The 12,799-nt window shown below is 47.4% G+C and overlaps 1 protein-coding gene across 1 annotated transcript; it reads left to right on the top strand.

The window, feature by feature from the left end:
- Window positions 1-11,820: 11,820 nt before the first annotated feature.
- On the top strand, window positions 11,821-12,387 carry LOC149353959 (uncharacterized). Its single transcript, XM_089575892.1, has one exon. It carries the CDS (start codon window positions 11,821-11,823, stop codon window positions 12,385-12,387), a length of 567 nt encoding a protein of 188 aa, XP_089432018.1.
- The last annotated feature ends 412 nt before the right edge of the window (window positions 12,388-12,799 follow it).

Below are 12,799 nucleotides of genomic sequence, written 5' to 3'. Positions count from 1 at the left end.
CTGATTTCACTGAATTGTGGCATCAGATGTCTGATCGTCCCGTCACTTTTCTTTTTCTACGCAGGTGGCAACAGGTCGTACACCTTGCCGCTCTGGAGGCAGCCTGTGTGAACGTCTGCGCGAAGGCGTGAATTTTAAGCTGTAGAAATTGCTGCTGTCTACAGAAAGATGGGTATTTTCCATGCTGCCCTGCCTGATTGAAATGGATTAGAGATCCGATTTACTGGCCTCGCACTTTCATACAGCTTCTTAGAGTGGCATATACAGCCGCATTCTGATGGCGACGACATGCAAAAATACGTGTGCTCTGTGGTGCCAGTAAACGTTAAGGAACCCTAGGCACACAGTATCACTCCGGAGCCCTCTTCTAATCTACGACTCTATGGTTGCGACCATAAACTTTGTTCAGCTGACAGCATCACCCACCATACCTCGCCTTGCTATCAATAGTGGAGGCATACATTTGCTCCTTCGAAGCATTAAAGAAAGACATTATCGTCCGCTGACGGAATACCGAAAGCTTTCCTGAAGCGGTATGCGGACGTTCTATCGCATTACCTTTGTTGTTTTTTTCTACACATCTTCAGCAAAATTGCCTACCAAAGGACTGGCTAACGGCCAGAGCGCTCCCGGTGTTTAAATCAGGGTACAAATTGGATGCTGGTAATCACAGAGCAATCTCTTTAACAAGCACCTGCTGGAAACTTCTACGAAATAAAACCTGCTGTAATCTAGAAAATAAAAAATAGAAAGAAAATAGAAAAATTGGAGGCTTATCAAGGTTAAGCCCAGTGGATGCGAAGCATGTCCTTAGCTTTTGGAGGCATCTTGACCGCATACATGCCCGGCGCCAAGACGCTGCCGCGGTTGCGGGCACAGAGACTGACGCGACGGCGGGCGCGCGCCGCCTCATCCCTGGCGTGACGTCACATATGACGTGATGCAGCGATGGTGGCGCCGCCGCCAGAAGCGTTTGCGGGTAGGTAGGCTGGAAACGCTGATTGGTCGATGGGATGCGCTTCTCCGTGACGTTTTTTGACTTCGCCCTCGTTCTCAACCGGACGTGGCGTCAGCGCGCCTTTCTCGACCTCTCCCTAGAGCGCCTGGGGAATTGCTAGCTGCACCCGCCGCGCCGCGCGTGCGTGGTGAGCGGGCATTCGTTTCGTAATCCTCGGCGCGCTCGTTTCGAGGCTTGTGCAGCTATGGCGTTCGTGCGTGGTGCGCTCGTCGACGACAGCCAGCTGAAATTTCTGTGCAGTTTTTGCTTGCGGCTTTCGCCGTTTCGCCAGGAGCACGTGGCTAGTGTCGTGCTCGTATTTAAAGTTTTTGCCGCGGCACTACAAGGATCCGCATCAGGCGCGCTTGTCGGGCGTGCGCATTCTCAACCCCGAGGTAAGGACTGAACTACATTGTCGCAAGTTTTCTCGTGCATTGAGGGCTCACCAAATTTCGGTGCTTGTAACGAAACTTTTTTTTTGCAGCATCGTTCCCTGGATATGCTTCTCGGGAGCCGATGTCACTGTTCGCCGCGGACGCTGGGCCTACTGCTCGCCGCCACGCCGCTGTAGGTTGACGTTGAAGAGCTGCTCCAAACGGCCCTTTTCAGGGCCGCTTCATTGCTTCCTGGAAGATTGCGGGCATCCAATCTCGCGGCCGTGTTCCCTCTCTTTGTCGAAATCGGCGCCAGACATCAGAACCCGCGCTAGGCCTCGTTGCAGGGTTAAACGAGTGCAGTGTGGCTTTAGAGAAGTTATGACTTGCGCTTAGTCTAGCTATATCATTCACCCAGTGCAGTGTGCCTTTGCCTCTTTAGCGACTTCTCACGCCTTGTCCTAGCTTTGTTTTTTTTGTGTTCTAACCTGTAAGCAGTGCACCTTTCTTCGCTCCTTACTTTTGTTCTTTTCAGTCGTTTCCTGAATCCGTCGAAAAAGTCGGGCTTGCCGGATGATTGTTCGCCGTGAATGGAACCACGAGGCGATCTCATCTGCATACACAGCCCGACTTTGTTCGTCGCTGCTTAGTGAAGAGGCACAAAACGGATGTCGTCCTTACTAAAGGCCTTTCTCGGGGCCACCTCAGTGTTTCCTGGGAGACCACGCGCTTTCCGCCCTGTGCACATGTTCCCCTCATTTCCAATCATTTGTAAGTTGCATATCAATGAATTAATAAATCAATCAATGCACTTTATTTTCCAGAAAAATCTGGCTGGTCACCCTGGGCTAAAAGCTGTGCACACAGCTTGACAAGGCCCAGGGGACCATTAGATGAGTTTTGAACGTAGGAAAAACAAGTTGGTACTTTAAAAGAACATGGAAAGTACACCAAACAATATAAGAGATAAACATTACAATCGCGCATTACAGTAAAGAAAACACTTTGACAGCAGACATACACTGTCAATTTACACTATAATACATACAAAAATTACGACATTCAGCACTATGGCACGAAATATAAAAACAGCACATAAAGCAAAAAAGAGAATGCAAGTTACAATAGTACAGATAGATTAGCTGTTTACATTTACATATGCATAAAATTAGTCCTCAGCTCCTTGGGCCTCCTTCAAATCCTGCAGAAGGCTTGAATTTGCAACTGCTAATATCAAAGATTTAGAACAACTTCAGTTTGGCGTACATGGTGCATAGTACTTGAGAAAATAAACAATAGCGCCTACAATGACACACACAGAAGAAGAACGATGCAGCACAAGCGCTATCCTGCGCTCTACAGTATGGAACTGTGACTGTGAAAAATGAACCTTCACGTCAGTGAAATATGAGCCTTTAGGCTGTCTACAAATCGTTATTACAGAAAGAAAGAAATATTAGTGAATGTTGTGTAAGAGGCTTGCATATTACTCTGTTTGTTTATTTATTTATGTTACCCCTCAAGGCCAGTGGCATTACACAGGGGGAATGGTAAATATACGAAAACTGAGAGAAAAATACAGTTGATTACATGAATATTAAACAGCGCCTGAATATACAATGTTAGCTAGTGCCACGCGCAACTGCTCATAATTTTCAGTGCCGGCAACTTATGCGGGAAGGTGGTTCCAGTCGCATGAGGTTCGCGGCAGGAATGACTGCGAGCAGCATTTTCTGTTGCATGACATACTTCCGACTTTGTGATCATGATCAATGCGGCGGGATACAGAAATTGTATGGGGGATGAGGTGATCACGAAGAGCGGGATGATGGTACAGCTTGTGGAACAGGGTGATACGAAACAATTTTCTACGCGATGTCCGTTATGGGAGGCAGATATTAGACTTCATAGTAGTTAACAAGGATTAAACGCACAGAGTTATTTTGCACCAGCTCAAGATCATTAATGAAGTTGTCATGAGCAGGGTGCCATACACGTGTTGCATGCTCGAGGTTTTATCGTATTAGTGTTTGATAAAGCAATAGTTTCAAATTGGAAGGAACGTTAAAGAAGTTGCGACGTAAGTAGCAAAGCATGCGATTAGCATTTTCAATTATGTTCTCGCTATGAAGAGACCAGTTAAGATAATAAGTAATGTGGACGCCGATGCACTTATATGATGAGGCTGATTTCAACGAAATGTTATCGATGTAGTAGTGAGGTGGGACGGAAGTTTTTCTAGATACACGCATGACTTTGCATTTGTTCATATATAGCTGCATTCACCATTGTTCGCACTGAAGTCAGTGGCGGTCTTGTCAAGTAGTTCCCTGCTTTGTACGTTCACCTTGTTAGCGGTTGACTTATTTAACACAATTCCACGTTCTACACGTTGATAGTTATACGAGCACAATTCGTTGTGATTGTCGAGGAATCGTGTTCCTGCCTTGCCGCCACCGTTGTCTTGCCATGCCGCCGGCGCGGCGGCGACGGCGGTGCCATTCACCTGCGGTTGCGGTGGCCAGCAACCTCGTCGGCGGGGGAGGGGGGGAAGGGAGCCACCCATTCATGTTTTTATCCCACCATGGGACACAGCGACGCCAGCGAGGGGACCATACCTTTCTGGCTTGACAAGGAGCGCCGACCAGCCGCCTTGAAGGAGGGGACTGAGGGCGGAACAAAGCCACTTCCCAGAACTGAGAAATGAAGGCCGCTAACCCCACTGGTGAAATGTCCGGGCAGGTGCTTTGACCTTAGTTAGGGTCCCTACCTTAGTGGGCATGTCGTGGCGGGATATCTCAGACGTCGACTCGTTTCCCCTGGTATCGAAATGAATATTGCTCGCGTAAACGTTAACATTCAAAGATTGAGTAATGGTATAATGTCTATACCTTTCGCCATTTATTTTTCAATAACAAAGCGCAAAAAAAATTTTGTGCAAATAAAATAAAAAATCGTTGTTTCTATTTTTTCTTTTTTTATATACAGCAGTCTGTCCGCTCCCCCTAAAACCACTCTCTGTGACCGCCACTGACTGAAGTAATGTAAGGTTGTTAGTGTTGGTTATTTCTCTAAAAATGACGCAAACATCAGCGAATAGGTGAATATGAGAATCCATAAGAGAGCGGGGATCATTAATGTTAAATCAGGAACAGTAGCTAGGGTCCAAGAACTGAACCTTCTGGAACTCCGGAAGACACCTCTGTAAAACAGGTGTTATAACCATTAGCAAAAACTAATTGTGAGCGATTAAGTAGACCTTCAATCCATTTCAATAAGTTACAGTCAATATTCAGATGTTTTAGTTTGTGAGCCAAAAGGTTGTGACATACATCGTCGAAAGCCTTCGAAAAATCCAGAAATACACAGTCAGTTAGTGATGGTAGGTCTAGAATACAGTGCAATGCATGTGTAAACTATATTAACTGTGTTTCGCAAGAGTGAGGTTTTTGAAAACCATGTTGCGCTGACATAAAAAAGTTGTTCAATGAAATGAAGTTAACAAGGTTGGTGAATATTATATTTTTGAACATTTTGGGTCAAGTATTGGTAAGGGATATGGGACGATAATTAATAGGGGATGCTTTGCTGCCGGATTTGTAGACTGTAACCACCTTTCTGATCTTCCACTCAGTAGCAGCGTTGACTGGTCAATGCTGGAAAAGTTTGGTTAGTATAATGGGCGAATAAGCTGCAGTGCTTTTTAAGCAACGCAGTCATAACCCGGAGCGGAATGAACACTGAGTCCATCAGTAAGCTTATTCACACCAGTAGGAGCAACAGTTATAGGTGGCATGAAAACATAGTTGAAGTGGTGAGTTGTCGGCATATGTATACATCAGATATGGGTGTAAAGTTGTCAGTGATTGCGCGGTTAAGAATCGTGACGCAAACGTCGGAAGGGATGGGGTCGCCTAACGGGTCAGATAACGCAAAACTATCGTCGGTGGAAGGATTAATGACCCGCGAGAATTTTTGACATTGGTGGTTACATGTGATTGGTTTATGGTTTATGGGGTTTTAACGTCCCAAAGCGACTAAGGCTATGAGAGACGCCGTAGTGGAGGGCTCCGGAAATTTCGACCACCTGGGGATCTTTAACGTGCACTGACATCGCACAGTACACGGGCCTCGAATTTCTCCTCCAAAGAAATTCAACCGCCGCGGCCGGGATCGAACCCGCGTCTTTCGGGTCAGCAGCCGAGCACCATAGCCACTGAGCCACCGCGGCGGTTACATGTGAGTGGAAGTGCTTTTAGCGCTTTTGAGCGCCTGAACATACATGTTGGAAGCCGCTGAATACGAAGTTCGATCACTCCCTACTTGGCGAGAACTTTACGATGCGGTAGAGCCGGCTTTCTTTTTGTTAGATAAACGTTTAATGTGATTATTACACCAGGGAGCTATTGAGTGGGTGGTGGCAGTGCGTTCAGGAGTGTATTGTTCTGTGAGTTGGGTGACTATAGCTGTGAACATGCTCCAGTTGGTTTGAATGCTGCGGACACCAAAGCTATGGGAAAGCATCGATAAAAAAAAATAGTTCATTATTTATCGCCTGAAAATTTGCTCCGTTGTAGTCTCGTATTATTATTTTTTTTTCTTTTTGTTAGTGTTCGGAGTGGCTAGATTAATGTCAAAGTGCATTAGCAAGTGGTCGCTGATGCCTGACAGGTATGTAATAGGTGAGACTATGTCAGATCGATTTGTCAGGATTAAATCTAGCGTATTAGCCGGGTTGGCTGTTATAGTTCCTTGTGAGCACAAATGCACTAACGAGAATTCTGAGCGCACATCTAAAAATTCGCGACTTCGAGACGAGAACGGGGACATTAAAGGGGAGTTGGTATTCCATGTTATCTTCGAAAAAATTAGATCGGCAAATAAAACAATACTGAAATAGACCATGGTGCTTTGTTTTTAAGTGTTTCCATAAAAAAGTATGGCAACAGATAAGGAAAGGCTTAGGTAATCGTGATCGAGGAGGTTAGACTGAATTATAGTGCAACAGCTTGAAACAGGTCTTCGCATCATTCATATATACTAGAACATTGCAGGAGCCCGGACAAAGCAAAATTACACAAATTACGTTTGAATAGAGATCATGGCAGGAAAGTGGATGAAATATAGCTAAAAGAAGAATTGTGAACCGAAGCAAAGTATGTAATGAGCCAGAAATATGCATATCAAAGAAGACACTGCACTGAGAAAATGGACAGCATGAAATAAATGAGCAGCATAAGTGCAGCGTACAGGCCTTTTCTTGTTTATTTACCACGTCCTGGTAGTGTTAGCTCCATAAAGCATTATCAAAATTATAACAATTTTCAGTTTTATTTGCTTAGGAGAACGTTAGATCAATGAGAACTTAGTTCATAAATGCACTTCAAATATTGCCATAAATCATCGTACTCTTCGTCCTGGGCCACAAGAGCTGGGGCTTCATGAGATAATTATTACGGTGCATTAACGAAAATTTCTACATGCCGTCAGCATGCAAAGATTTTATACTGGCGCTGAAAAAACCACATTTTTAAAATTTTCGCTGGCAGGAGGGAGTAACTTTCTTGACTGCGCTGCTTTCTTCCTAAGCAAATGAAAGACGTGTATGCCGAGCAAAAACAATTCGAAAATATGTAGCGTAAGATATAACACTAATGCACTGTGAAGCTTGATGCCTTATTGGTCCAGTACAGTGGAGAGCTGGGCGAGTTAATTGGTTCACGATTGTAGAAAGGAAACCAGCGCAAAAGACGGGGACACAGAACTGGGAACACAGAATACAGGAACACAGAACACAGCGTCGTCCTGTGTTCCTGTTGTGCGTCTCCGTCCTTTGTCCTTGTTTTTTTTTTCCTTAATTGTCCATGCACTTGTGGCAAATTAAGTGCACTTCCTGTGAATTTTGCACAAAAGTAGTGTATTTTTGCATTCACCTTTTTTACACGCTGAGTTGTTTTATCTTTTGGTCACTTCAGAAGGGAGGAGTTAGTATAGAAGTAATTTACTTGGAGAATACAAGGAAATATATCTTGCGATGAATTTTCTCATATTTTAATTCTGCCTGACGGGAATGCATTACGCGCCATACGGTGTTACTCACAACCAAACACCCAGGGCTGTAAGTTGGGCAAAGCATGTATCATACATGTGGAAGTGCGAATATAGCTGTGGTGCGCTGGGCGTCTTGCATGCACAGGAGGAAGTGATTTGTGTCTAGACCATCCAGGAGGGAATGTACAAGGACGGGAGGATAGTACAAACGCTAAAAAAAAATAGCTAGCTGGGGCTGGTGGTGGTAGTGGTTTATTTAAAAAATAAAAAATGTGAAGCAAAAGAGTGTTGCCGGCCGCGGCAATTGCTATCTAATATCTTAAGCACCCGAGCTGCAGCCGGCGGAAATGAAAGAGAAAGGGAGAGGATAGTGAGGAGAAGTATAGACGGGAGCGACAGCAAGGAAACGCATTTTTCGTTCTAGCAAGTACCAACGTTGGGGCAAAGCAACTAGTTTTGGGCGCCTTGTAAGAAGAAAGGATGGTTCTGGGAAGCGGAGGCAGGGCTGAGTACGGCGCACGCGAGGTCGCGGGGTCACAGAGTCGCGCTGCAGCAGCACATCGGGAAAAGGTTAAATTCTTCCACTCGCCACTCGCAGCGCACCGCAGAGCCGGCAGCCTTCTCTCTTGTCCGCCTACCTGGCCGGAGCTGCTCTCTCTGGTTCCGGCCGGGGAGACGGACAATAGTCGCGGGCGAGAGCGAAGGGGGGGCCCCCACCACATGAATGGCATTAGAAGAATGTCACAGGCGCCTCCACTACGGCTCAGCTCGTACTATTCTGGCGTTTCGCGGTAATCGCTTGTCAGCGAAGTGAACACAGCACCGTGCCTTCCCGTGAATAGTAGAAGCAGGGACGTCACGGCCGTATCGGCATTCGCAGGATAGCGCCGCCCTATCGCTTATTTGCTCGCTTGTCCTCTGACAAGTCAAAAAGTCTTCCTGTCGTGGCACGCCATCCATGGCTTACGACACCACGTCTGTCATTCCCCTTCGTACTTCAAGCGTTTCTCTTCTTGCTATGAAAGTATTAGCCGTTGCGGACACCAATTCAAGCAGCGAGAAAAAATTCAGCGCCGCAGGATTCGTAATGAAAGAGCGCCGCTCTTGTTTCGATCAAGCCATCATCAATGAACAACTTGCATAATTAGAGTGATAAATCTATACCTTTATGCGTCGTGTCTTGTGTATAATCCCAAACTGTGATCTGGAATGCGAGGTCAAAATTTGAATGTCATTGAAATAAACTCCTTTTCCTGAAATTCTCTTTTTGTGTCGTCGCCGCTTTGCAGGTCGGGCCGAGCACGAGCGTGCTCATGGTCCTTCAGTGTCGGGCCGGGCTTCCTGTCGGTAAGTTAAGTCCCGGGCCGGGCGCGGGTTCGAAATTGCGGCCCGTGCACAGCTCTATTCAGAAACCTAATCACATTTCCTTTTGTGAAAAAAGAGCTATGTGCAGAGTTTAAATGGTGCAAGTATGAAGCTACAATGAAGTCAATTACAGACTTCTGTGCAACAGCTAGAGGAATTTCAAGAGCATGCTATACGTGATGCTAGTTGCCTCAGTCACAATTGATGCAGTCAAGTATTATTTCGTATATTTTTTTTTACCCAACAGACATGAAATGTCTGAAGATGAATATGTACCAAACACATCGAAACATCAGTTGTGATGCCTGAAAAAAGTTGTACTGCAACATATAAATGCTCAAGTCTCGATAAGCAGGAATACTGAAGGGGAATAAAAACAGTTTTCTTTTGTTCGGGCTCACGCACCTGCTACAAACATATTCTTTATACATAGCAATAAAACTTGAAATAACTGTTTAAGAAGCCTTTTGGTCAATAGTATAGCTAAGTATGACTGAAAGGAGTCCGCAAGAAATGCACGGAAGCAGGCATGCAGTGTGACAGCGCAGCGCGACAGGTGCGCTTTTTAATCTCGCGCGCGCACTGAAGAACATGGGTTTATGGTTTATTGGGGTTTTAACGTTGCAAAACGACTCAGGCTATGAGGGACGCCGTAGTGAAAGGGGTTCGGAAATTTCGACCACCTGGGGTTCTTTAACGTGCACTGACATCGCACAGTAAACGGGCCTCTAGAATTTAGCCTCCATCGAAATTCGACCACCCCGACCGGGATCGAACCCGCGTCTTTCGGATCAGCAGCCGTGCGCCACAGCCACTGAGCCACCGCGGCGGGTCGAAAGACATGACGGGGACACGCCGAGGAGGCAACGCTGCAGTGCACGCAGCCTCCTCGCCTTTCGGCTCCTCGCGAGCAGCCCCGTCCGCTGACGAGTGGTGGCGGGGAAAAATCTAGGGAAACATGTCTGTCCCTAACCGGACATGACGTCATTAAAGATCACGTGACCTATGACGTCACGCGTATGACGTCATATTTTTTTGACCAATCAGCGTTTCCAGTCTACCTACCCGCAAACGCTTGTGTACGCCACGCCTTGATGACTGCACAGTACATCAACCTCGATGCCCTCTTCGGACCGGAAGGCTGATCACATTCGACGTGGCGATCCTGGCCTGGGCAGAAAATAACGGGTGCTTATGTGAAGAGCAGCACCGTCACCTCCACACAATAATTCGCTAGAAATGAATAAGCGAGCAACATGCAGCAAGTCGACAAGTCGTGCCTGCATTGCGTCCTAACGGAGAAAAAAATGTGACTAGGCCGCATGAATAAGTGCGGCGATAAAAATTGGCCATGATAATGAATAAATGATACTATAGCTGAGCTTGAGAGGCGGAAATGGACTTGGGCGGGGCATGCGTTGGGCAAAACTGACAACCGATGGGCCCTTAAAGTTGCGCGGATGGATTAACAGTACAAAACTAATCGAACATCATCGGGATCGACATTTGTCGTTCAGAGAATGTGACTGAGTGAATGAAAGAACTTTACTGGCTCTCGAGTGTTCCGATGTCGGGTCCCTTAGTTCAGGACCACAGCGGCCATGGCTGCTGAGCATGCCCGGTCGACCAGCTTCGCCGTCTTGGTCAAACTTGGATCAACTTGGTGAGACTTGGTCATCCAGGTTTACGCTGGACAGCGCGACCTCCCACTGATCCGGAGTAGGATTCTGTATGTTCCGTTCAGTGGGCGTAACCAGACCAATGACTACAGAATGGCTGATGTCCGATCCCTTGGTTTTATCCACGTATGCTGGGGTGTATTTAGCGCTGTCTTTAAGGCATACTGTTACGTGGCGGCCAGCCGAAGAATGAGAACAATACAACTACCGCTGAGTCTGTACATTCCAAAAGGGTGGAATATTGGGCGAGTTGGTACGGATCCATGTTATCGGGGCCCCACAAGGGCGGAGACATAGAAAGACAGAACAGGTGCTTGTATCAGATGTGGCTATCAAGCAAGCGGCCTGATAACATGTCAACGCCCCTTCTTCCTCTCCCTTTCCCTCGCTGCAGCCGCAGCTATAAATCTATGCGCAATAAAGACCGGGCGTCTTTTCTGGCCTAGCTACTGATGTGTCGCGTCTCTGCATGAAGCGATCGATACATGGTGTCAGAAGTGGCCCGGTGTGCCCAGCTGGATTATTCAAGCAGCCGAAGCAATGGACATCGTGAAAACGCCGGGACCACTTCAGTTGACTGGGAATGTCAGAAGAAACTGGCTAATATTCAAGCAGAAGCTGCAACTGTTCCTGACAGCGACGTCGACCGCCACCCCAAAGTCAGCAGCAGTCAAAGCAGCGATCCTTCTAAGCGCTGCCGGCGACGAGGCACTGGACATCTACAACAACTTCAGCTACGCGAAAGATGAGTCCAAACATGATTACGACACGCTGCTCAAGAAATTTGACAGTTACTTCGACGGAAAAGAAAACGAAGTCTACGAGAGGCATGTATTTCGTATGCGGGTACAAGGTGAGTCCGAGCCATTTGAGCCCTTTGCACGAGACCTCAGAACGCAAGCTAAGCTCTGCAATTTTGGTGGCCTTGAAGAATCGATGGTACGAGACCAGATTGTTTTCGGCACTAATAGTACCCCGCTCAGAGAAAAAAATGCTACGAGATAAGAGTCTCACATTGCAGAAAGCAGAAGAGATGTGTAAGGCAGCGGAGACTGCCGCGCAGCAAAATTCTACCTGGTCCAAAGACGACGTCCACGTTGACTACACCGTAAGAAACCAGCCTGGTAAAGAAAGGCGGATTCGATGCAAGCAGTGCAACCAGGCGCACGCGCCGCGACAGTGTCCAGCTTACGGGAAGCGCTGCTACACTTGCAAAAGAATGAATCATTTCTCGTTGTGCTGCAGAAGTCGCCAAGTCAACCAAGTACAGGAAGAGGTGCAAAGCGATGAAAACTTCCAAGTTTTGGACGTCAGCATATGTGGTGTCAACAGGCAAGCAGGGCTAGATTGGACAATGCAAGGCCAGATTGCCGGATGCGTCATCAGTTTCAAAGTTGACACGGGCTCCCAGGCAAACCTTCTTCCCCTCATCATCTTTCGACGCATCCGCAGTACAACGCCCCTGCGCAAGAGTACAGCGGTTCTTACTGCCTACAATGGCAGCGTTATCAAGCACGTGGGTGTCGCCACAGCATCACTGCTCCTGAACAAAGCGAAGCACGAGACGAAATTTTTTATCGTGAAAAAAGGCCGACAAGCAATCCTTGGCTTTAACACATGCCTGCAATTTGGCCTCATTCCATCAGTTGTCGATGCCGTTAACATGCAGGATGGGCATGAAACAGCAGAGCAAACGGCCCCGCACCTTTTCAGTGGAACCGGCTGCGTCAAACGACACTACAAGATGGTCCTGCGGCCCGGTGCGGTTCCAGTGGTAGAACCAGCTAGGAGGGTACCCTTCTCCCTAAGGGAACCACTACGTGAAGAGCTCAACCGCATGGAGAAGGCGTCCATCATCAAAAGGGTGGGCTCGCAAAAAGAATGGAAGCCTCCGGGTGTGCATGGACCCAAGAGAAATTAACAAGCACATCATGCGTGAGCACTGCCCTATGCCCGGACGTGAAGACATTAGGGAGTTTTAGAATAGGGGGCCCCAAGCTTTGGGGGCCCCAAGAAGTTTGGGGCGTCGAAGTGCGCATGCGCAGAACGCAAGCCCCGCCCTGCGTCTTGGGTTAACGTTAGCGGCGAACGCTATTTCGCCAAAATAGCGTGCGCCCCAACGCTGCTCTACGTTCAGGCAACATGGCGGCGCCCGTCGAAGCGGAGCCTCTCACTACACCACCGATTCGTTGTTGTCGCTGCGCTGTGCCCCACGTTCACGGCAAACGAAAGGCACACGAAGCTATCGCTTTGTCTGATGATGCCCTCACCACAAAGTTTTAGCGATAAAACAACCCAGATTTTCAGATTGCTTCGGTGTTTACATTGCTGCT

This window comes from Amblyomma mixtum, chromosome 3 (assembly GCF_055824585.1).
Source record: "Amblyomma mixtum isolate Tamu chromosome 3, ASM5582458v1, whole genome shotgun sequence".
In the NCBI taxonomy this organism is placed as follows: domain Eukaryota; kingdom Metazoa; phylum Arthropoda; class Arachnida; order Ixodida; family Ixodidae; genus Amblyomma; species Amblyomma mixtum.
The sequence above is the reverse complement of the archived record's forward strand: the minus strand, read 5'-3'. Positions and strand labels throughout refer to the sequence as shown.